General features: G+C 38.8%; 1 protein-coding gene across 2 annotated transcripts; it reads right to left on the reverse strand.

Annotated features, from left to right (window-relative positions):
* Positions 1-4,442: 4,442 nt before the first annotated feature.
* Positions 4,443-22,923, reverse strand: timm23b (translocase of inner mitochondrial membrane 23 homolog b (yeast)). Of its 2 annotated transcripts, XM_062995902.1 has the most exons (9): positions 22,867-22,923; positions 22,573-22,619; positions 19,440-19,575; positions 17,662-17,720; positions 17,158-17,251; positions 16,742-16,826; positions 9,162-9,220; positions 8,235-8,345; positions 4,443-5,854 (listed from the first exon to the last, which is right to left on the reverse strand). In XM_062995902.1, the coding sequence occupies exons 3-9, from the start codon at positions 19,558-19,560 to the stop codon at positions 5,742-5,744; spliced, it is 642 nt and encodes a 213-aa protein (XP_062851972.1). In that variant the 5' UTR covers positions 19,561-19,575; positions 22,573-22,619; positions 22,867-22,923; the 3' UTR covers positions 4,443-5,741. The 2 variants fall into 2 exon arrangements, with proteins under 2 accessions (XP_062851972.1, XP_062851973.1); XM_062995903.1 differs by lacking the exon at positions 22,573-22,619 and having other exon boundaries at positions 22,867-22,892.
* Between the last annotated feature and the right edge of the window lie 143 nt (positions 22,924-23,066).

Raw genomic sequence — 23,066 nt, forward strand, 5'->3', positions numbered from 1 at the left:
CAAAATGATTAAAGAATGCTTAAACACCAGCACGTCCATGCTACAAGCACCAGATTCAAACACCATTCCATCGTTAAAATTCTTTCTTGAGAATTCATCAGGAAATTCTCAAGTGCACTATGAAGTATGAAACTATGAAGTAGATCGACATATCCATCAGAGAACTAGAGAACTAGGAGGGTGCCTTAGAGCCCTACCAGTGACATCCCATATAAATACAAAATAATGCATAGCCACATCGTATTAGCACATGGGAAAAGGAGCTTAATGTGTAACTTGCTGTGGTGTGGAAACACTGATGTTGGTCAAGAAAGCCTCAACTGATGTTCAAGTTCATTCCAAAGCCGTTTCGAGGGGCTGAGGTCAGAACTCTGTGTCGGGCAGTTGAGATTTCTTAAGCCAAGTTTTTCTTCCATGTCCTTATAGACCTAGCTTTGTGCATAGATGCACAGTCATGCTGGAACAGGAAATGGCCCTTCCTAAACTAAAGTTGGAAGCATATACACTGATCAGCCATAACATTAAAACCACCTCCTTGTTTCTACACTCACTGTCCATTTTATCAGCTCCACTTACCATATAGACACACTTTGTAGTTCTACAATTACTGACTGTAGTCCATCTGTTACTCTGCATGCTGTGGTCCACCTTGTAGATGCAAAGTCAGAGACGATCGCTCATCTATTGCTGCTGTTTGAGTTGGTCATCTTTGAGATCTTCATCAGTGGTCACAGGACGCTGCCCACAGGGCGCTGTTAGGCTGGATATATATTTTGGTTGGTGGACTATTCTCAGTCCAGCAGTGACAGTGAGGTGTTTAAAAACTCCAGCAGCACTGCTGTGTCTGATCCACTCATACCAGCACAACACACACTAACACACCACCACCATGTCTGTGTCACTGCAGTGCTGAGAATGATCGACCACCCAAATAATACCTACTCTGTGGTGGTCCTGACCATTGAAGAACAGGGTGAAAGCAGGCTAAAAAAGTATGTAGAGAAACAGATGGACTACAGTTAGTAATTGTAGAACTACAAAGTGCTTCTATACACTTCTTTACACAGCCTCCACTCTTTACACACGTTTTGATTGTGTCTGTAACCGCAGGTGTATGGATTCAAATGAACGTTTGTAGGGTCAGGGCCTAACGTGAATGTGGCTGGGCGTACATGGCTTTCAGTCAATAGCACAGTGGAACAGTCCTCCTGAAATGGGTGAGCACCCACCAACAGTGGTCTGACAAGGGACAAGCCACAAACCACTCACACCAAGTCTTATGGATGCCAGAAGATGTGACGGCTATACCATTCGTTATAGACCAACAGAGGGGCGTTTTGTAGCTTAAATTGCAGATCATTTTAAATATTGGTGATGAGGTGAATGTGTCACAACACAATGCATCGAACCCTTCTGTGTATTAAGCTGCACTGATGCAGAGAAGTGAAGTGCCTATGCTAACTTCTGTCCAGTGGGCATGCAGACATCTGTTTAATGGGAGAATGTTGACAGGCCAGTTTTCTCCAAGGCCAGGCATGTGTCCACTGTTTACCCATGGAAGACACAGCACTAGGATCCACCCCAACGTACAGCAGTTGAAGAACCTGCTGGTAATGTCTAGATACCAGATACAGATTCAAATGTTATGTGGAGTCCAAGGTGTCCATGTCTGATAAGCTGAACTAGTTTTGTGGTGCTCTAAAATTGATCTTGTTGTTTGTTTAGTTTTAAAGCTTTCAAAGTTTTTCCTAAAATACCTTTATGTATTTTTTTAAAGGTTGATACAGGTGGTTAAAGAAGACAAATCTTAATAGTAGGGCATACATGTTTTCAGGAATAAATTTCAGAAGTAGGGGTGGTAGTGATCTGATAATGTCCTGACTTATTTCTTCTAGCTGAATCATTTAATGGTAGAATTGGCTAATAAACTATGACATGGTAAGGCCATGTAAAATGTTTGTTCTACTTTTACCCCGATGATAAAAGGAAATGAAGAAATCACTGCAAGAAACCAAACAGCTGAAGTAAAAGCGTTTTTAATAAAAAAAGAAAATAGTGTTCATATCTTAATGCTGCCACTTTAACAACTGGCCATTACTGACATTTGTATCTTCAAAAAATTTGTCAGACTTTTTTTTTTATTGACTATTAAAGTCATTGTCATACAGCAAACTATATGTACACCGATCAGCCATAACATTAAAACCCCCTCCTTGTTTCTATACTCATTGTCCATTTTATCAGCTCCACTTACCATATAGAAGCACTTTGTAGTTCTACAATTACTGACTGTAGTCCATCTGTTTCTCTACATACTTTGTTAGCCCCCTTTCATGCTGTTCTTCAATGGTCAGGACTCTCTCAGGACCACCACAGAGCAGGTATTATTTAGGTGGTGGATCATTCTCAGCACTGCAGTGACACTGACATGGTGGTGGTGTGTTAGTGTGTGTTGTGCTGGTATGAGTGTATAAGACACAGCAATGCAGATGGAGTTTATAAACACCTCACTGTCACTGCTGGACTGAGAATAGTCCACCAACAAAAACATCCAGCCAACAGCGTCATGTGGGCAACGTCCTGTGACCACTGATGAAAGTCTAGAAGATGACCAACTCAAACAGCAGCAATAGGTGAGCGATCTGTCTTTACATCTACAAGGTGGTCCAACTAGGTAGGAGTGTCAAATAGAGTGGACAGTGAGTGGACATGGTATTTAAAAACTCCAGCAGCGCTGCTGTGTCTAATTCATTCATACCAGCACAACACACACTAACACACCACCACCATGTCATTGTCACTGCAGTGCTGAGAATCATCCACCACCCAAATAACACCTGCTCTGTGGGGGTTCTGACCATTGAAGAACAGGGTGAAAGCAGGTTAAAAAGATATGTAGAGAAATAGAGTGCTTCTATATGGTAAGTGGAGCTGATAAAATGGACAAGGAGGTGGTTTTAATGTTATGGCTGATCAGTGTACAGTATATGCCTTCACTTTAGCTCTGTAAATGTACTGGGTATTTGTTGTGTGTCCTTATATTTTATTAACTCTTGTGTGTGCATGTGTGTTCTGTGCTGCCTCCTGGTCCTGGAGGAATGTTGTTTTGTTTCAATATGTACTTGTATATAGCTGACAATAAAAAATCCTCTTAAATATTACAAAGCAATAGTTTTAAGTCATTTATACAGTGGTGTTCAAAAAAATAGCAGTCCAACACCATTGACCTGATAAATCACTGTTTTTAGTAGAAATGCTGTTTCTACATAGCAAATAATTTACCTGAAAGTGTAGTAGAGTAATGAAAACAAAACAAACCCAACAGTTAGGACATGCATGCTGCTCATTCTGAGTAATCGAAGCATTGATTGAAAGGGGGTTGTTCAAAATAATAGCAGTGAGGAGTTCAATTGGTGAAGTCATTCATTCTGCAGAGGAACGGGTGTCAATTTTGGCCCTTATTTAAGGTAGGAGGGGGGCAAATGTTGCACATGTTGGTCATAGCACATTTCCTTTTGAAATACTGGGTAAAATGGGTTGTTCCAGACATTGTTCTGATGAACAGCGTACTTTGATTAAAAAGTTGATTGTAGAGGGAAAAACATACAGAGAAGTGCAGCAAATTATAGTCTGCTCAGCTAAAATGATCTCAAATGTCTTGAAGTGACAACCAAAACCTGAAAGACGCAGAAGGAAGCGGGGAACTGCTGTTCGAAAGGATCGAAGAATAGCCAAAATGGCAAAGGGTCAGCCAATGATCACCTCCAGAAAGATCAAGGAACATCTGAAGTTCCCAGTGAGTACAGAAGATGATTAAGTGAAGCCAATTTACCAGCAAGAACTCCTTGCAAAGTCCCATTGTTAAAAAAAAGACGTTTCCTGAATGGGTTCAAATTTGCCAAAGAACACATTGACTGGTCCAAAGAGAAATGGCTGAACATTTTGTGGACTGGTGAAAGCAAAATTGTTCTTTTTGGGTCTAGTGGCCGTAGACAGTATGACAGACGACCCCTGAGCACTGAATTTAAGCCAAAGTTCACTGTGAAGACAGTAAAGCATGGTGGTAGAAAATGATGATATGGGGATGTTTTTCATACCATGGTGTTACACCTATTTATCACATACGAGGGATCATGGATCAATTTAAATTAGGGCTGTCGAAGTTAACGCGATAATAACGCATTAACGCGATTTCAATTTAACGCGATTAAAAATAATAGTGCCGTTAACGCAAATTCTAGTTAATGTTGAGACTTGACTGGTAGAACTACAACGCTCGGTTACATTATGTTAACATTATGTTAAAACAAACGTTTTAATGTCGGACTTGCCACCGTTTTTCATTTGCGGTTTGTTAACATAATGTAACCGAGCGTTGTAGTGATGCACTTATAAAGAAATAAATACACGCTATATTCACAAGTTGTCGGGAGCAGAACACTTTTATTAACTTATTCTGTTAAGGTACCAAATACCGGAAAGCTGAGTCAAGCACGTTAGTCCATGCACTATGGAAGCCCCAAAGGGTCAAAACACACTCACTTCGTGTAGAAACGGCCATCAAACCATTGTCACAATACAACCACAGAAAAGTCTGTTACAATAACTACGCCTTATCCCACCTAAAGCACCGCTGATCTACAATGTTTGCTGATGGAGAAATTCTAAACTACAATCTGACATTTACTGCCTAGTATGTGAGTGAATAAAACTCCCTTACAGTTTTCTCTTGTCCCAGCAGTTTTTAACATCAGTACATTTAGCATAAAATGTGTTCACCATTTTAATTGTAACATTTCACATAAAAATCTTTGTTTTCTATAACATTTACACAGATTTTTTTTTATGCGATTAATCGCGATTAACTATATGAAATTCTGAGATTAATCGCGATTAAAATTTTTTATCGTTTGACAGCCCTAATTTAAATATATCAGAATACTTGAGATCATGTTGCCCTATGTCGAAGAAAAAATGTCCTTAAAATGGGTGTTTCAACATGACAATGACCCAAACCATCCTGGTTACAGACAAACAAGATTGAGGTAATAGAGTGACCAGCACAATCCCCTGACCTCAATCCCAGAGAGAACTTGTGTTCTGATATCTGAAACACGTTTTTTTGAGGCAAAACCCAAAAATTGCAGAAGGACTGTGGAATGTAGTCTAATCATCCTGGACTGGAATACCTGGTCAGACGTGCCAGAAGTTGGTCGACTCCATGCAACACAGATCTCGGAAACAATTGTTATGCCACTAAATATTAGTTCAGTAATTTAAAGTAAAGTGAAACTTCAAACATTTTTTTCAGTTTATAGATCATTTTTTGAGTTTTTAAAGAAAAATGCTGGCACTGCTATTATTTTGAACAGCCTAATATTCATTTTTCATTCATTTCATTTTCACACAAACTGGCTAAATGTTGTTAATGTTTTGATTTAGAATTGAAGGTGTAGTATTTTCAGTGCATTTGCATTTATGGAAATAAAAGTTATTATAATGATTTTGTGCTTTATTCACTTTTTTTAAATCACTGCTGTTTTTTTGAACACCACTGTACATAACAAAATACATCAAATTAAGTAGAAACCACATTAACCACAAATTACAGGCAAAACAGCTGTTTTTAAATCAACAGCATGTTGTAGTTTTGTAGTGTAAAGCCATAACCCCTTCATGGAATGAACTCTTGTGGTAGTAAACATTAATTAGTGCTGAATGTCTTCTCTTGTCTCTTCATCTTAGAAGTGGGTGGATGAGCTGCCTTTTAGATGGTTCCAGTTGCTGTACAAGGCGTACAGCCCTGATAATGCTAAGCCGACCACACCTCCTCGCAGTGCTACACGCAAACCCCCTGCAAAACACACAGTTAAAATAAGGACTTACATTCACATACAAGATTCCTACACATTCAAGTCTTAGCTTATAGACGCACAACTGTGTGATGTCAGAACAAAAATGTTTGAAAGTGTTAATGTACAATGAACAGCCCTGGTCTGTCAAACCAACAGCAGCGTGTGAGACATGAGAAAGCAAAACCAGCTGAGTGGTGAACGTTAAGATCTCATGTAGCGATTCACGCGCTCCACACCCACCACAGGGTAGTCCTGATAACTAACATGAGCTACGCTCTACGTCATGCTTTACACCCCAGCCTCATCTTACTCAATCTTTATTCAACACCCACATCTGTCACTGTTTGAACAGGATTTTGTAGAGTCACGTCTGCATTACAGCAAAATGAAATCATTCAGTCTTTTTAGGAAAATACTAAACCACCACATAAGTGCAAAGTCATAATTACAGGTTAGCGATCTTAGTACTAAAACTCTAGGTTAGGTTCCATCTGTTACATGTAAATACAAGTAAGAGCTCTAATCTGACTTGATTTAAATATCATACTTTATATTTAAGGCTAATGCTGCTTGAGTGGTGCGAAGGTAAATTGCACTAACCCAGTATAACTGTTGCAATTGGCCAGTTGGGCGTCTACAAACAAACATGAATGGCTATGTCTTGAAGGTAGTGGGTGTTGGGCCGAGGCCCCACGATGGGCTGGCATCTGGGCCTGGGGAAAAAAGCCCCAATTGCAACCAGGACAAAGCCGTGCTAAAACATAAAAATAAAATGAAATAGTACTAATAACTTACCTATTGCATATCCTAATAGTACACTACTAGTGGTGGCATCCTTGTGACTTGCTTCACACTTGTCTCATACTTTAACTGTGAGTGTATGTAGATGAAGTACATGAAGCTACAACTTTGAGTATGTGACAGGCATTATATTCTAATTTTTTTATTTACACAGTACAATAGTTGGTCAGTGCAAATGTTGAAAGTCTTTTCTTTTTACTTTTGTCAGTCAAATAAAAGTTCAGGAGAATGAACAAATTACAAATCCCATTTACATTTATTAATAATATTTCAGCATTTCTTCCTAATCCTGAATCTTATTCAGCACATTTGCAGATTTTAGATGCTGTTTACTAATCTGCAGCTCCATGTTCCCAACAGCTTTTAAAATTTAGACTTTGACCCTAATGGCTTGTTACAAAACAGGCGGTTGGAAAAACAAAAGAACAGACAATTCTGTGCCTGTGTGGCCTACAAAACACAAGTTAACATGTGACTAAATACTGCAGGTTTACTGCTGTGCTACTGAGGTCAAAGCAGAATCGGCTGAGCTATTAAGCTGTATCTTATCTGGATTTGAACTTCAGTCCACACTTTAGCTGACAAGCAAATATCCAGCCTGTTTAGCACTGATTACATAACCACACATTTGCTTTCTAGTAACTCCCTTACTGAAAACTCAGTGCATGCTGGGATAGTACAGGATATTTTCTTCAGATCTCCTGTGTGATTTTTATTCAAATGCCCTTGTGTCTTGGTCATTTTGACTTACTTAAATCATTTATGTAGAATAATCACCTATTAGTATCTATAGCACATAAGGATCTGTAAGCAGTTTACAACTGTTACAATCTTTACTTTCACAGACATCCCAAGTCCCCCAGAAGTTCCGGGAGTCTCCCGCATATACATAGCGGCTCCCTGATGCCCGCAAGTCAGATAAAATCTCCCGGAATCTAGAACGAGCGGCCAAGAGCGCACACACACATGCAGGCGGCACAGACTTTTTTCCCCGATCGCGTATTAAATCCGTTATCTGATATACAATCTAGCGCACTGTGTAGGGAACATAAATCAATTGTTTATTATACTGTCTAGTGCACTATGTAGGGAACATAAATCCGTTATCTGATATACAATTTAGTGCACTATGTAGGGAACATAATTAATTATGTAATACACTATCTAGTGCACTATGTAAGGAACACAAATCATCATCTAGTTATACTTTCTAGTGCACTATGTAGTGAACATGAATGCGTTATCTATTACACTATCTAGTGCACTATGTAGGGAACATAAATCCGTGATCTGATATACAATCTAGTGCACTATGTAGGGAACATAAACCAATCACCCATATACCTTTGGTGTGTGCGAGAGGTTTTTTAGCTTTTTTTTTTTTTTTGGGCTTGGGGGGGTCGGGGTCGAGGTCGAGGTCCGGGGGTACCTCCCTGAAATGAGTTTATGCAACTTGGGATGTCTGCTTTCAATACCAATACCAGGATCTATGAAAAGTCATGAACATGGTAATTATTGGTCCTGTTCAGGTGTCACCGGAATCAAAATTAAAATGAACTTATATTAATATTTCCTCACCTGGGGACTTATAGAGGAGACCAGTCATAGTACCAGCAGCTACAGTGTTGAGATCATCCTCTGCACCTCTGGCCTTCTCAATGATCACACCAAACGTACTGTACAGTAGAGCTGTGGCATGTACACAAGAACACAATAATTGTCCTGTCAGCTTTGTTCTGGAAATCTTTGTCCGGTCCAATTTTATATACATGTATACTTTAAGGGTATACAATTATTGTAACTCATCTGTTGTTCTGTACACTTTGTCCCCCCTTACTTCAGCCATCACTGAATAGTGACCCATACAAGACCCTTACAAGATGTTGTTTGGGTAGTGGACATTGATAATGACATAGTAGTGTGTGTTGTAGTAGTATTAGTGTATCTGGCGTTGTATAGGATTTCAAACACCTCAATGTCAATCATGGGTCTTGTATTTATATATGGGTGTTGCACTGTTTATATTGTATTGTTTACACTTATGTTCTGTGTTGTACCATGGTCCCCAAGGAATGTTGTTTCACTTCAATATTCACGTGTATATAGCTGAAATGACAATAAAGCCCTTTGAACTTGGGAGGAAAATAATGCTAAAACAAAGAAATCTAAACCTAAAACGATAAAAAACTGTTCAATGATAATGGGTTAGATAAGGACGAACTCTCACTGAGCGTAAAAAAATGCTCTAGTCTCTAACTGCCCATCATATCTGGTCAATGGGGTAGGACAGAGCAACAGACTAAAGTCAGTAACTGTATACACACAAAGTGTGAATTTGGGTAAAATGGCACAAACAAACACGAAAACAAAAGTAATTTTTTTTAGATTAAATCTAACAGTGACAGTCATGTGACACACAGGCAACACAAGTCAGCTTCATACTGTGTTAATACAAACAACAAAGATAATTAAGAACAGAAATCAAGATAAATATGTTGCACTTACCCAGTGAACCCAGGGTGTTTGCCCATGTAGCACCCTGTCGGGTCACAAGGTTTAGAATTCTACAGAGGAAAGTAAGTTTTTTTTGTTAATTAAAACTGTACCTTCAAAAACTACTCAAGTGACATGAAAATGGTAAATGAACATGAATTGACCAATATTAAATAGTACATTTCTTTAAAATCGACAGTTGATTTATTAAGTGGCCTTTTACTACTTGTTAGCTGTGCAAACAGTTTGATTTTGAATGAAACTTCAAACTATCATCCATAATAATATTAGTGACTTCAAAATTGGAAAACTGAAATACAGTATCTTATTCACAAAAGTATTCAGTCCCGTTATTCAATACTGTCCATCTGCCCTTTTTCTTGGAAATGGTTCTACAAACTATGAACACCTGAATTTGGCCAATTTATTCCATTCTTCATGGCAGATCCTCTCAAGCTCTGTTATATAGTATGGCAAGCATTTGTAACTGCCATTTTCAGGTCTCTTGATGATCACTGGGCTTTTGTTTGGCCACTCAAAGACATTCAGACACTTTACCCTTGTATTTAAAGGTGAACTGAGATTGTGCGTGCTCTGGAGAAGGTTAAGTTAAGGAGGTTTCCATATTTGGCAGCACTCACACTCAATTCCTCTAGGCTTTCTTTCAGTGCTGTTGATAAGCACTCTCATTGCATGATGCTGCCACCACCATGTTTCACTCTAGGTATGATATAAGCCAGGTGATGTGCAGTGTCATTTTTATCAGATATATGCTTGCTGTTCTGCCCAAAGAGTTTATTTTCTTCTCATCAGAATACTGAGTCCTTTATATGCCATTTAGTAAGCCAGGTAACGGTGGCTTCTATCTAGCCAATGACATAAAGGCCTTAAACGCTGCAGAAATGGTTGTTTGCCCAGAAGGTTCTCCCATCTCTGCACAGGAGTTTTGGGTAATTAAGTATAATTATACATAAACTGTAGTTATATTCATCTTATATGAAATTCAAAACAAAAAGTACACAAATAGTCAAGGGGTTGAAATACCTTCTGAAGCTAATGTGTGTGTGAATGTAGCACTACACTCAGATTTTGTATATTGCTACAAAAATATGTATATTGCTACATTTAAAATAGAAGGTAAAGGTTAATGGCAAACTTTTACAATGCAAAACAAAATTAAAGTTCAATCATTAAACATGTTTTATTGCTTAAATGTGGACATATTTTTAACCCAATTCAAAAAGACTGTAGGGAAAAAAATGTACCAGGAACATGACAGCCTGTAACCAGATTTACAAATACAGGTCCTTCTCAAAAAATTAGCATATTGTGATAAAGTTCATTATTTTCCATAATGTAATGATAAAAATTAAACTTTCATATATTTTAGATTCATTGCGCACCAACTGAAATATTTCAGGTCTTTTATTGTTTTAATACTGATGATTTTGGCATACAGCTCATGAAAACCCAAAATTCCTATCTCAAAAAATTAGCATATCATGAAAAGGTTCTCTAAACGAGCTATTAACCTAATCATCTGAATCAACGAATTAACTCTAAACACCTGCAAAAGATTCCTGAGGCTTTTAAAAACTCCCAGCCTGGTTCATTACTCAAAACTGCAATCATGGGTAAGACTGCCGACCTGACTGCTGTCCAGAAGGCCATCATTGACACCCTCAAGCAAGAGGGTAAGACACAGAAAGAAATTTCTGAACGAATAGGCTGTTCCCAGAGTGCTGTATCAAGGCACCTCAGTGGGAAGTCTGTGGGAAGGAAAAAGTGTGGCAGAAAACGCTGCACAACGAGAACAGGTGACCGGACCCTGAGGAAGATTGTGGAGAAGGGCCGATTCCAGACCTTGGGGGACCTGCGGAAGCAGTGGACTGAGTCTGGAGTAGAAACATCCAGAGCCACCGTGCACAGGCGTGTGCAGGAAATGGGCTACAGGTGCCGCATTCCCCAGGTCAAGCCACTTTTGAACCAGAAACAGCGGCAGAAGCGCCTGACCTGGGCTACAGAGAAGCAGCACTGGACTGTTGCTCAGTGGTCCAAAGTACTGTTTTCGGAAATCAAGGTGCCAGAGTCTGGAGGAAGACTGGGGAGAAGGAAATGCCAAAATGCCTGAAGTCCAGTGTCAAGTACCCACAGTCAGTGATGGTCTGGGGTGCCATGTCAGCTGCTGGTGTTGGTCCACTGTGTTTTATCAAGGGCAGGGTCAATGCAGCTAGCTATCAGGAGATTTTGGAGCACTTCATGCTTCCATCTGCTGAAAAGCTTTATGGAGATGAAGATTTCATTTTTCAGCACGACCTGGCACCTGCTCACAGTGCCAAAACCACTGGTGAATGGTTTACTGACCATGGTATTACTGTGCTCAATTGGCCTGCCAACTCTCCTGACCTGAACCCCATAGAGAATCTGTGGGATATTGTGAAGAGAAAGTTGAGAGACACAAGACCAAACACTCTGGATGAGCTTAAGGCCGCTATCGAAGCATCCTGGGCCTCCATAACACCTCAGCAGTGCCACAGGCTGATTGCCTCCATGCCACGCCGCATTGAAGCAGTCATTTCTGCAAAAGGATTCCCGACCAAGTATTGAGTGCATAACTGAACATAATTATTTGAAGGTTGACTTTTTTTGTATTAAAAACACTTTTCTTTTATTGGTCGGATGAAATATGCTAATTTTTTGAGATAGGAATTTTGGGTTTTCATGAGCTGTATGCCAAAATCATCAGTATTAAAACAATAAAAGACCTGAAATATTTCAGTTGGTGTGCAATGAATCTAAAATATATGAAAGTTTAATTTTTATCATTACATTATGGAAAATAATGAACTTTATCACAATATGCTAATTTTTTGAGAAGGACCTGTATATGTATTTTGGCTCTGGTCGATTGGAACATGAGGACACAGAGGTCTGTATACACAGCTGTGTTTGAAATGAGTTCATCTGTTTGTTAGCTGCCCAATGAAATCCACTATTTTGCATTACTGAAATCTATGTGGTCAACAAAGTAACAACATACTGAGCTAAGTGTTGTAATGCAGGATCCTAAGCAGTTTTTTTTTTTATTTCAAGGTCCTCTCCTATTAATCAACCTTTTAAAACTTTATTTCACATTTGCTGACACTGTACTCCGACCTGATTAAATATGGCTTTCTTAAACACAGTACTGTTCACTCTATTTTTTATAACTTGTTTTGCACTTGACCTATAATGTGTTTATGGCCCAGGAAGGCTTACTAATTGCAGGTCCAGGAATCACATGAGGGCTCTTGTGGGCCACATATTTACAGCAACAAGATACTGAATAAACATGCATACTGGTTAGCAGTTCATTAGTCTCTAGATTTTAACAGAAGTTCTGAACACTTGCATAAAGTGCATTGTTAAGGCATAAAATTAGCAAAAACTGGAGCACAAATATAGGTGCACATTGATTGCAGTATTTATTTAGTGCAGCAAAAATCTGCCTCACAAAAAGCCTCTTTTTAAATAATAAGCCAAGCACGTAATAGAAAGCATTTATTTGTCATATACAGGTCCTTCTCAAAAAATTAGCATATTGTGATAAAGTTCATTATTTTCCATAATGTAATGATAAAAATTAAACTTTCATATATTTTTGATTCATTGCACACCAACTGAAATATTTCAGGTCTTTTATTGTTTTAATACTGATGATTTTGGCATACAGCTCATGAAAACCCAAAATTCCTATCTCAAAAAATTAGCATATTTCATCCGACCAATAAAAGAAAAGTGTTTTTAATACAAAAAAAGTCAACCTTCAAATAATTATGTTCAGTTATGCACTCAATACTTGGTCGGGAATCCTTTTGCAGAAATGACTGCTTCAATGCGGCGTGGCATGGAGGCAATCAGCCTGTGGCACTGCTGAGGTGTTATGGAGGCCCAGGATGCTTCGATAGCGGCCTTAAGCTCATCCAGAGTGTTGGGTCTTGTGTCTCTCAACTTTCTCTTCACAATATCCCACAGATTCTCTATGGGGTTCAGGTCAGGAGAGTTGGCAGGCCAATTGAGCACAGTAATACCATGGTCAGTAAACCATTCACCAGTGGTTTTGGCACTGTGAGCAGGTGCCAGGTCGTGCTGAAAAATGAAATCTTCATCTCCATAAAGCTTTTCAGCAGATGGAAGCATGAAGTGCTCCAAAATCTCCTGATAGCTAGCTGCATTGACCCTGCCCTTGATAAAACACAGTGGACCAACACCAGCAGCTGACATGGCACCCCAGACCATCACTGACTGTGGGTACTTGACACTGGACTTCAGGCATTTTGGCATTTCCTTCTCCCCAGTCTTCCTCCAGACTCTGGCACCTTGATTTCCGAAAACAGTACTTTGGACCACTGAGCAACAGTCCAGTGCTGCTTCTCTGTAGCCCAGGTCAGGCGCTTCTGCCGCTGTTTCTGGTTCAAAAGTGGCTTGACCTGGGGAATGCGGCACCTGTAGCCCATTTCCTGCACACGCCTGTGCACGGTGGCTCTGGATGTTTCTACTCCAGACTCAGTCCACTGCTTCCGCAGGTCCCCCAAGGTCTGGAATCGGCCCTTCTCCACAATCTTCCTCAGGGTCCGGTCACCTGTTCTCGTTGTGCAGCGTTTTCTGCCACACTTTTTCCTTCCCACAGACTTCCCACTGAGGTGCCTTGATACAGCACTCTGGGAACAGCCTATTCGTTCAGAAATTTCTTTCTGTGTCTTACCCTCTTGCTTGAGGGTGTCAATGATGGCCTTCTGGACAGCAGTCAGGTCGGCAGTCTTACCCATGATTGCAGTTTTGAGTAATGAACCAGGCTGGGAGTTTTTAAAAGCCTCAGGAATCTTTTGCAGGTGTTTAGAGTTAATTCGTTGATTCAGATGATTAGGTTAATAGCTCGTTTAGAGAACCTTTTCATGATATGCTAATTTTTTGAGATAGGAATTTTGGGTTTTCATGAGCTGTATGCCAAAATCATCAGTATTAAAACAATAAAAGACCTGAAATATTTCAGTTGGTGTGCAATGAATCTAAAATATATGAAAGTTTAATTTTTATCATCACATTATGGAAAATAATGAACTTTATCACAATATGCTAATTTTTTGAGAAGGACCTGTACAGTACCAGTCAAAAGTTTGGACACCTTCTCTTCAATGGTTTTTCTTGATTATTTTAATTTTTTACATTGTAGATTAATACTGAAGACATTCAAACTTTGAAGGAACACATATGGAATTATGTAGTGAACAAAGTGTTAAACAAACCGGAATATGTTTTATATTTTACCAATCCTACTTCGGCACAACACAACTGATGGTCTCAAACACATTAAAAAAGCAAGAAATTCCAGAAATTAACTCTTGACAAGGCACACACGTTAATTGAAAACCATTCCAGGTGGCTACCTCATGAAGCTGATTGAGAAAATGCCAAGCGTGTGCAAAGCTGTCATCAGAGCAAAAGATGGCTACTTTGAAGAATCTAAAATATAAAACATATTCTGGTTTGTTTAACACTTTTTGTTTACTACATAATTCCATACGTGTTCCTTCATAGTTTGGATGTCTTCAGTATTAATCTACAATGTAGAAAATAAAGAAAAAATCAAGGAACACCACAGGAATGAGAAGGTGTGTCCAAACTTTTGATTGGTACTGTATACATAGACAATTTGATTAGCAGGTGGAGCGATCAGAGTCCTTTCTGTGTGGAGTTTGCATGTTCTCCCCGTGTCCACGTGGGTTTCCTCCAGGAGCTTCAGTTTCCTCCCACAGTCCAAAGACATGCAAGTGAGGTGAATTGGAGATACTAAATTGTCTGTGACTGTGTTTGACATTAAACTTCAACTGATGAATCTTGTGTAACCAGTAACTACCTGTCCTGTCATGAATGTAACCAAAGTGTTTAAAGCATGACAATAAAATCCTAATAAATAAATACACAATAAAATGCTTTTTTCACATATCCCAGCTCGTTTGGGAGAGGTATCACGCATGGAGGGACATGCTACGCTGCTTCAGGATTGCTCCACTCCTCATTTAAACAGCCGCAGAGGTGGAGTTGCAGTAGCATTGAGAAACCCAGTCAACTTCCTCCCACAGACACAGCCAATTGTGTCTGTGTCTATTATAAATATAATATTTATAGAATGCATGTAGCAAATAAGATCATTATTATAGCTGTTGATTTTATACATGAAATTTTTTACTAGATTATTCATTATACTTTTTCTTGCTATTATTTTGTAGTCTTGTTCCTGAAGCATATGAATGACATTGTTTTTGGCACAACTATTGTATAATATTCTTTGTAGATTTGTCTGTGTAAAAAACGCATCCCTTCTAATTTTTGAATTCATTCATGTGTTTCCGCCACAGCAATGGCTAACACTGAAACTGGAACATCAATTGAGACTTTCTTGACCAACATCAATGCCGAGCTATACAAATGCATTTTTGACCTAATGGGCACAAATCCCCCCAGGCATACTTCAATGTCTTGTTAGAAGCCTTCTCAGAGGAGTGGCTGTTATGGTTCAACAGATCGCAATGAGGTCACTCAATTTTAATACAATTTGTTTTTAAATGGGATGTTAACAAACTCATGGTCAGGTATCCAAATACTTTCGGCCATATGTTGTGTGTGACTTGCTGTGATTAAAAGTACATTAATAATGGGATCCATACATTATTTACTGTTGTAATGACTTTGTTTTGCATAAAAAGTGACCTCAAAGATTTAAAGTCTTACAAACACAGTAGGCTAATCTTGTGGTAGTTCTTTGTTTAGCCAATTTTATGAACAACAAATCCAACAAAGCAGCGCAGAGGTCGTTAGGACAAATCCGACATGAGTGTTTTAACCGGGTATACAGGTTGGACTACCGGCGAGACTAGCCAGAGTTATGGGTAATGTAGTTTACACAGTCATCCCAACCAGTAAAACTGAAAGAGCGTTTAAATCGAATTACGGTAAACAGCGAACTCTAGTGGTCGATATCACAGCTGGGAAATAATTTACATTTGGGTATTTGGTAGATGCTTTTATTGAAACTAAGACCTGCCAAAGTATACAATCCAAAACATTCAGGATTAAGGGTACCTACCTACCTACCTACCTACCTACCTACCTACCTACCTACCTACCTACCTACCTACCTACCTACCTACCTACCTACCTACCTACCTACCTACCTACCTACCTACCTACCTACCTACCTACCTACCTACCTACCTACCTACCTACCTACCTACCTACCTACCTACCTACCTACCTACCTACCTACCTACCTACCTACCTACGCCATAAACTCAGATATTTAAAGATTTACTTGTGGTGGCTATTCGCATACTTACTTGTTTATTGTGAGTATGTCAATACTGAATTAGTATTAAACATCTGTAAATAAAGCTTTGACACAATATTGTATCCAAAATGAATAAACAGCGGTGAGTGTATCCATATACTACTAAAAAGCAAGATAAATTTGACTTAAGGCAGTACACAGTCATAAAATAGTTCAGTAAACTAATTAGTGTTTGTTTCCTAAATAGAACAAAAAAAATACTCACTGTACATTGCGAGGTTTAGACCAGGTCATATTCCTTGTTTCATACAGTCCCAATCGAAACCCATTAGCTGCTCCAAACAGTGCACCTGAGGGTCAGATCATTTAAATCATATTAGGAAAGCATTTTTACACTAGTAAAAAGAAAATGGATAGATTAGTAAGTGGTAGTGTTTGAGGAAGTGTTATGAACTGAGTAGATCTCACAGGTTGCACTTTAGCAGGAACAGTCTAGCTTTGAAAGGTGCACTTGTTTCTGCTGTACTTGCTTGGCTTTCTTTTTAAGACCTATGAATCCATCCCCCATCTGTACATCATCAAAACTGATTGCTTTTCTCAGGGTTTGCCCTTAAGGGTACAAACTCAAACCAGATACAGACATATTGATGATGATTTTGGGAGAGAGCTTAAGGAACATACCAGTCATACAGCATGTTCCAATTGTGAAGAAGGCCAACTCCAAGCGGCCTCTGGTCTTGTTGGCACCACTGGGCAAAATAAATTCATCTGCATCCTGGAAAAATATTCATATAAGTGAAAAATTTGTGACTAGTGTGTTCAGGTTGTGATATAACATTGCAGCATAGAGAATGCTAGAAGCAAATCAGACAGTTAATTTAGTTCAGTATCAATATACACACTGTCATACAGCTGCTTCAAAAAGATCAAGTCTGGATTCTTAATAAGCAAGTAAAAGGCAACACAAAAACTTCCTGAAATAGCATAAGGAGCAAACCTTAAGAGGAACCAAGCTTAAAAAGGGGAACCCACAATTCTGGAAATGACAACCAAAAGAGACTTTGTGATATCAGTCTTAAAATAAAGTACAGGATAACTATACACTATATTATAAAACAGACATAATAAAAGGAAAAGACAGGTTAAAAGGACATGCAATCATTTATCACAACTGATTAACCTCACCTGAATGAGATATTTGGGGTCCACATTTAGATATGGCGAGAAAGGGCTCATCCCTGTCACTGAGAACAAGAAGCAAATCAGCTTTCCATAAATGTATATATTATATACATTATAGAGTAGATAAAATGATAAAAACTATAGAGTAAAGTAAAATGAGCTTGTGTGGTGTACTGGTAAGAGCCAAGCCGCTGGTAAGTTATAGGGGTTCGAATTTTGGGCTGGGCTCACAAATACAAAAGGTACATGGACTTATGTAAATTTAGCTATTGTGTGTGTGTGTGTGGTGGGGGGGGGAATCAAATATGCATCCAAATGTTCCGCTGTGGAGACCCCTAACGGAAGCAGCTGAAAGGGAATCACACGTTTAAACAAAAAAAATAAATGTTTATGTTGTAAATATTTTTGAATATTTGTCACACTTTTTTATTTTAAATATTTAGACTAAATTTAATATTTGATAAAGATATTTTAACCCATTCCCCCACTGGTTGTGCAACCTTTTGTTGTTCCCACATTAACTATTTGTAAACAGTCTATTTTGAATCATTAATGCTGGTGTAATCTGAGCTAAGCAAGGCTTGCAGTTTTAAGAGTTTTCTCCATCTAAAGATAATGACTTTGTGGTCCCAATGACTAAGTTAGCCTTTCCAGAGCAATGTAAATCAATACAGAATTTTCTTTTTTTGCTAAATGATTTAAATAATAGTATAAAGTGCTGCTTGTTGAGTTTTATCAGCATTCTCCTGATTTTATTTAAGCAACACATAGCTTCAACTGGGATAGCCAAAATCATGTCTGAATTTGTCCTAGTCTTCTCCACATGAGTCATTAAGTGCTACATAGGTCTTTCCATCAGTTAATTTAATAATCATTTGTAAATGCATTTTGTTATTACTCAGTTTTCTTTGCTTCATATTAAGTTTAGTGTAAAGATCTGAAACAATTAAGTGTGACAAACATGCAAAAATAGAACAAAACAGGATGGGGCAAATCAGCACAGTAGGTACAGTTGAGGTCAAAAGTTTACACTTGTAAGGCGGCAGCGGGATATTCCGCTAGTTTCTGAACTCCTTGGTTCGAAACTCTGTGTTGCCGCCGGTCGGCTGGGCACCATCTAGCGGGCATAATTGGCAGTTCCTGCAGCAGATACTAATTGGCCACCGTATCTGCAGGGTGGGGACCGGACTATGTGTGAGTGGGTGGGTCTTCATACGCTGTGTAAGAACCCTGATTGGCGGAAGAGACGCCTGTGCAGAATGCAGGGGCGAGAAGAGGCGGGCTGTACACATGTTGGAAGAGGCGTGCACAGCGACGTGCTCTCCTCGGATGCAATCTGGTATCTCTCAGCAGCGAAAGACAAAAATTTTGTTACGCTAAATCAGGAGGAAAATGGGGAGAAAATGCATAAAATAAAAAAAAAAACGTTTACACATGTATGAGACATGTCATGGTAGTGTTTTTGATTCGTAATCAACTGTGTTTCTGTGTATAAATGACTGGAGTCCAGAAAAGAAGGATCTGCTGGGTACAAATATATAAACATTTTGCTGTTTTACATTTTTGATAGCCTGGCATTTCTCTGCACTAGTGTTTTACTACAGTCCACATACAGTATGTCTGATTAAGTTGAGGTAGGTCAGGACTTTCAAAATGCTTTAACCTGATTTAGTTTTAATGATTGTTTTTGGAAAATGTTGCGTTTGAATATGAATGACCCACATTAGATAACTACTTTCCTCTTACGAAGTCCTATAGTGTTTGTAGTTTGATTTACTTACACGGCACACCAGCAAGCTCAGAATTTGAATACGCTGGACCTGATGATCTGAATAAACTGCCAAACCCTCCACCTCCAGCAATGGAGCTTGGTTTAGGTGATCCTGCAGGCTCATTATCCATCTTTAGTCAGTGGTCCTAATGAAACAAGTACAGCGGCTTAATATATTTTGTTTTTGTCGTTGTTTTGTGTGTGTGTGTGTGGATGTGAGGATTAAAATTAGGCAGACCAGTACTTTAAGATTTCTATTAGAAAGAACTCAATGGTCAATTAAAATGTACAGCAAGCTTCAGATGTAGTGGAATCATATTAAAAAAAGACATTTAATTGCAGTGGATTTTAAAAGAACAAAAACTATTATATTTACTTTTTAACAAACATAATTTGTCAAAATTATTGACATTTAACACATATTTTAATGTGCTTTTTAGTCTCTGAGGAAAAATTACAACAGCATACATACAACACAAGTGGAATACATTCTTCAAACGTTTACATTTTAGTGTAAAATAAGCACACACACACAAACACACACTTAATAACCCATAATGACAAAGTAAAAACATTTTAATCTTCACAAAAATATTCATATCCTTTGCTGTGGCATACAACAAATTGAGGTCAAGTGCATCATGTTTGTTTTAATTATTCTTGAGGTGTGTTTAGAACTCGATTTAAGTTCCCCTGTTAAATCTGAAAGGATTGGACATAGTTTGGAAAGGCACAGACCTGGGTATATGAGGGCCTACGTTTATACTGCATCGTAAAGACAACAACCAAGCCATGAAGTCCAAGGCTTTTTTCCCAGGACCACAGTGACCTTAATAATTTTGTGTTTGGTACATCCTTGAACCTTCCTAACGTCCAGGCATCTAGCCAAGGGCCTGTTTAGGAAGGTAAAAAGGAACCCAATGATCAGTTTAAAAGACCTCCAAAGTTCCTGTACGGAAAACCTTGTTGGATGGACAACCATCTCTGTTGCACGTCACAAATCAGGTATTTATAGCAGTAGCAAAAGTGGCCACTGTTATGTAAAAGTGCATATGACAGCCTGTTTGGAGGCAGAATCATATCAGCTATGTGGTACTTCTCCCTGTGGCAGGGACAGGGAGATTGGTAAGAATTAAGGGATGCTGATAGAATGCTGCCAGTTACAGAAACATCCCTGAAAGGAAACTTCTCCTGTGTGCATGCGATCTCAGACTGAGGAGACAGTTCAATTTTAATAGCCAAATTAACACTGAAGTGCCTTTGGTTCATGTCTCTGAATGTCCTTGAGTGGCCCAGACAAAGTCCAGACATAAACCCCTTTGAACATTTTTGGAACTGTAGAACTTAGTTTGGAACTTAGAGCTTGAGATGACCTCCCATAAAGAATGAGATAAATTGTCCAAATCTAGGTGTGCAAAGCTTGTAAAGATCTAGCTGTAACTGCTGCCGAAGGAGCTTCAGCAAAGTATTGAATAGAGGGTCTGAATTTGGTCAGATTTGTTTGAGCAATCAGCCTTCTTCTGTTGCTCTGACATACATACCTGCAGAACTTAGCATGGGCACTTAAACGGGTGTCCTCAATGCTGCTACACCTGTGGCCACTGCTGGCTAGTTGAAGACACCTTCAGTTGGTGAATAAAACCTGCACGAAGATTGTGTGGCCCTCCCAATGCAAAGCTTCTCTCTGTGTAAACACGTCTCTGGCTAATAAAAAGAAGTAGATGCCAAAGTACATGCCATTGTTTTGTTTTTTTAATTCAGAGACCAAAATTGTTTTGACTGCATGTTTGAGGAAATTTTCATGTTGAAAAGTAAACTGTTGCCTCAGTCTGAGTTCATGTGTGCTTTTTGAAAATATTTCATATTTGGCTGCATACATTCACCTCAATTCTCAGACATCCCAAGTTGCAAAAACTCATTTCAGGGAGGTACCCCTGGACCCGGACCTCGATAAATTGTATATCAGATAACGCATTCATGTTCACTACATAGTGCACTAGAAAGTATAACTAGATGATGATTTGTGTTCCCTACATAGTGCACTAGATAGTGTATTACATAATTAATTATGTTCCCTACATAGTGCACTAAATTGTATATCATATAATGGATTCATGTTCCCCACATAGTACACTAGATAGTATATTAGACAATTGATTTATGTCCCCTACATAGTGCACTAGACAGTATATTAGACAATTGATTTATGTACCCTACATAGTGCACTAAATTGTATATCATATAATGGATTCATGTTCCCTACATAGTGCACTAGATAGTATTTTAGACAATTGATTTATGTTCCCTACACAGTGCGCTAGATTGTATATCAGATAACGGATTTAATACGCGATCGGGGAAAAATCGCATATCATCAGGGAGCCGCTATGTATATGCGGGAGACTCCCAGAACTTCTGGGGGACTTGGGATGTCTGAATTCTTACCAGGGTCTCCCTGCCCCCAAGGCGGAGAGTCACCCTTACAGCATGATGCTGTTACCTCTAGTTACACTGTAGGTACAATGTTAGCCAGGTGATTACCAGTGCCTGTTTAGTGGTTGTTGTTCTGCTCAAAAAGTTAAAGTTTATCTTATCAGACCTAAACATCTTTTTCATGAGTCTTCTGCATGCCACTTCCAGTTCCTTAGACTTTTTGTCTGTTCTTTTGCTGGCAATACAGTGTAAATTGTGGTCCCTTATAGGTTTGTGCCTTATTTTAATTTCCTATCTGGAAACAATAATGTATTATCTTTAATATCAAACTATATATAATCAATTCAAAATCACACTCAACACAATAATGTGTACAAAAGGTCAAGGCATCCAAATACGTACTAAATCCCATGTGAATAGGACCAGTTTGACAGCACCAATAGAAAGTACATAAAACAGAGAACTCTTGCTAAACTCATGAGGAGTAACTGCATTGCTATTTCTTTGTATATGTAATCGAAAATAAACTTTTGCAGTAGATGTTTCTTTCTTGTGCAGCAGCATCTAAGATAATTTGACTGAGAACAGGGTTACTTGTTTCAGTAGGTCTGAATCCATTAGACCTGTGTTATGGTAAATATTCATCCCACCACACGTTCCTCACAAGTGCAGGCAAACTTTGAACCTAATCTGTGCCTGGGCTGTCTTACCTGGGCAATGCTGCCACAAGGCCCGTGTCGGCTGTTAATTCCTGGTACTAAAAGTAAAAATATAAACAAGTCACAAATAAGCAATGCACAGATAATCGATCTTTAAGATTTTTTGGCCAGTAGTTTGCTGACTAGCTGTCAAGTGAACTGTCTATAATTGCTAGTTCAGTCTGAGCCTTTGCTTTAACTACACTTAGCTTGATAAAATGTATAGCAACATGTCGTTATAAATTAATGCTTTAAAGTCAGGAGTTATTTTAGTATAAGTGAATTTGCAGTAAAATATAAAAATACCTAATAATAAAACACGGGTTTGCTCAGTGCGTCAAACAGCGCAGCCAACTAGAATTGTTTTGAGAGAACCATCAAGCGATGTTTACGACAGCGATTGCGACAAGCTGGTCAATTTCAGGCCAGATTCCTAGATCAAAGCCGAATACTTTTACAGTAATGTGTGGATCGGTAGTCGATCGTTTGACTTGTAAATCAGCGAT

This window comes from Trichomycterus rosablanca, chromosome 5 (genome assembly GCF_030014385.1).
Source record: "Trichomycterus rosablanca isolate fTriRos1 chromosome 5, fTriRos1.hap1, whole genome shotgun sequence".
Lineage (NCBI taxonomy): Eukaryota > Metazoa > Chordata > Actinopteri > Siluriformes > Trichomycteridae > Trichomycterus > Trichomycterus rosablanca.

Excerpts from the sequence above, each read along its gene's own strand:
- timm23b (XM_062995902.1), bottom strand. The coding sequence starts at position 19,560 with ATGGATAATGAGCCTGCAGGATCACCTAAACCAAGCTCCATTGCTGGA. Across the intron at positions 17,252-17,661 it reads ACCCCAAATATCTCATTCAG|GATGCAGATGAATTTATTTT; the intron begins GTGAGGTTAATC and ends ATATTTTTCCAG. Across the intron at positions 16,827-17,157 it reads TGGAACATGCTGTATGACTG|GTGCACTGTTTGGAGCAGCT; the intron begins GTATGTTCCTTA and ends TCTGACCCTCAG.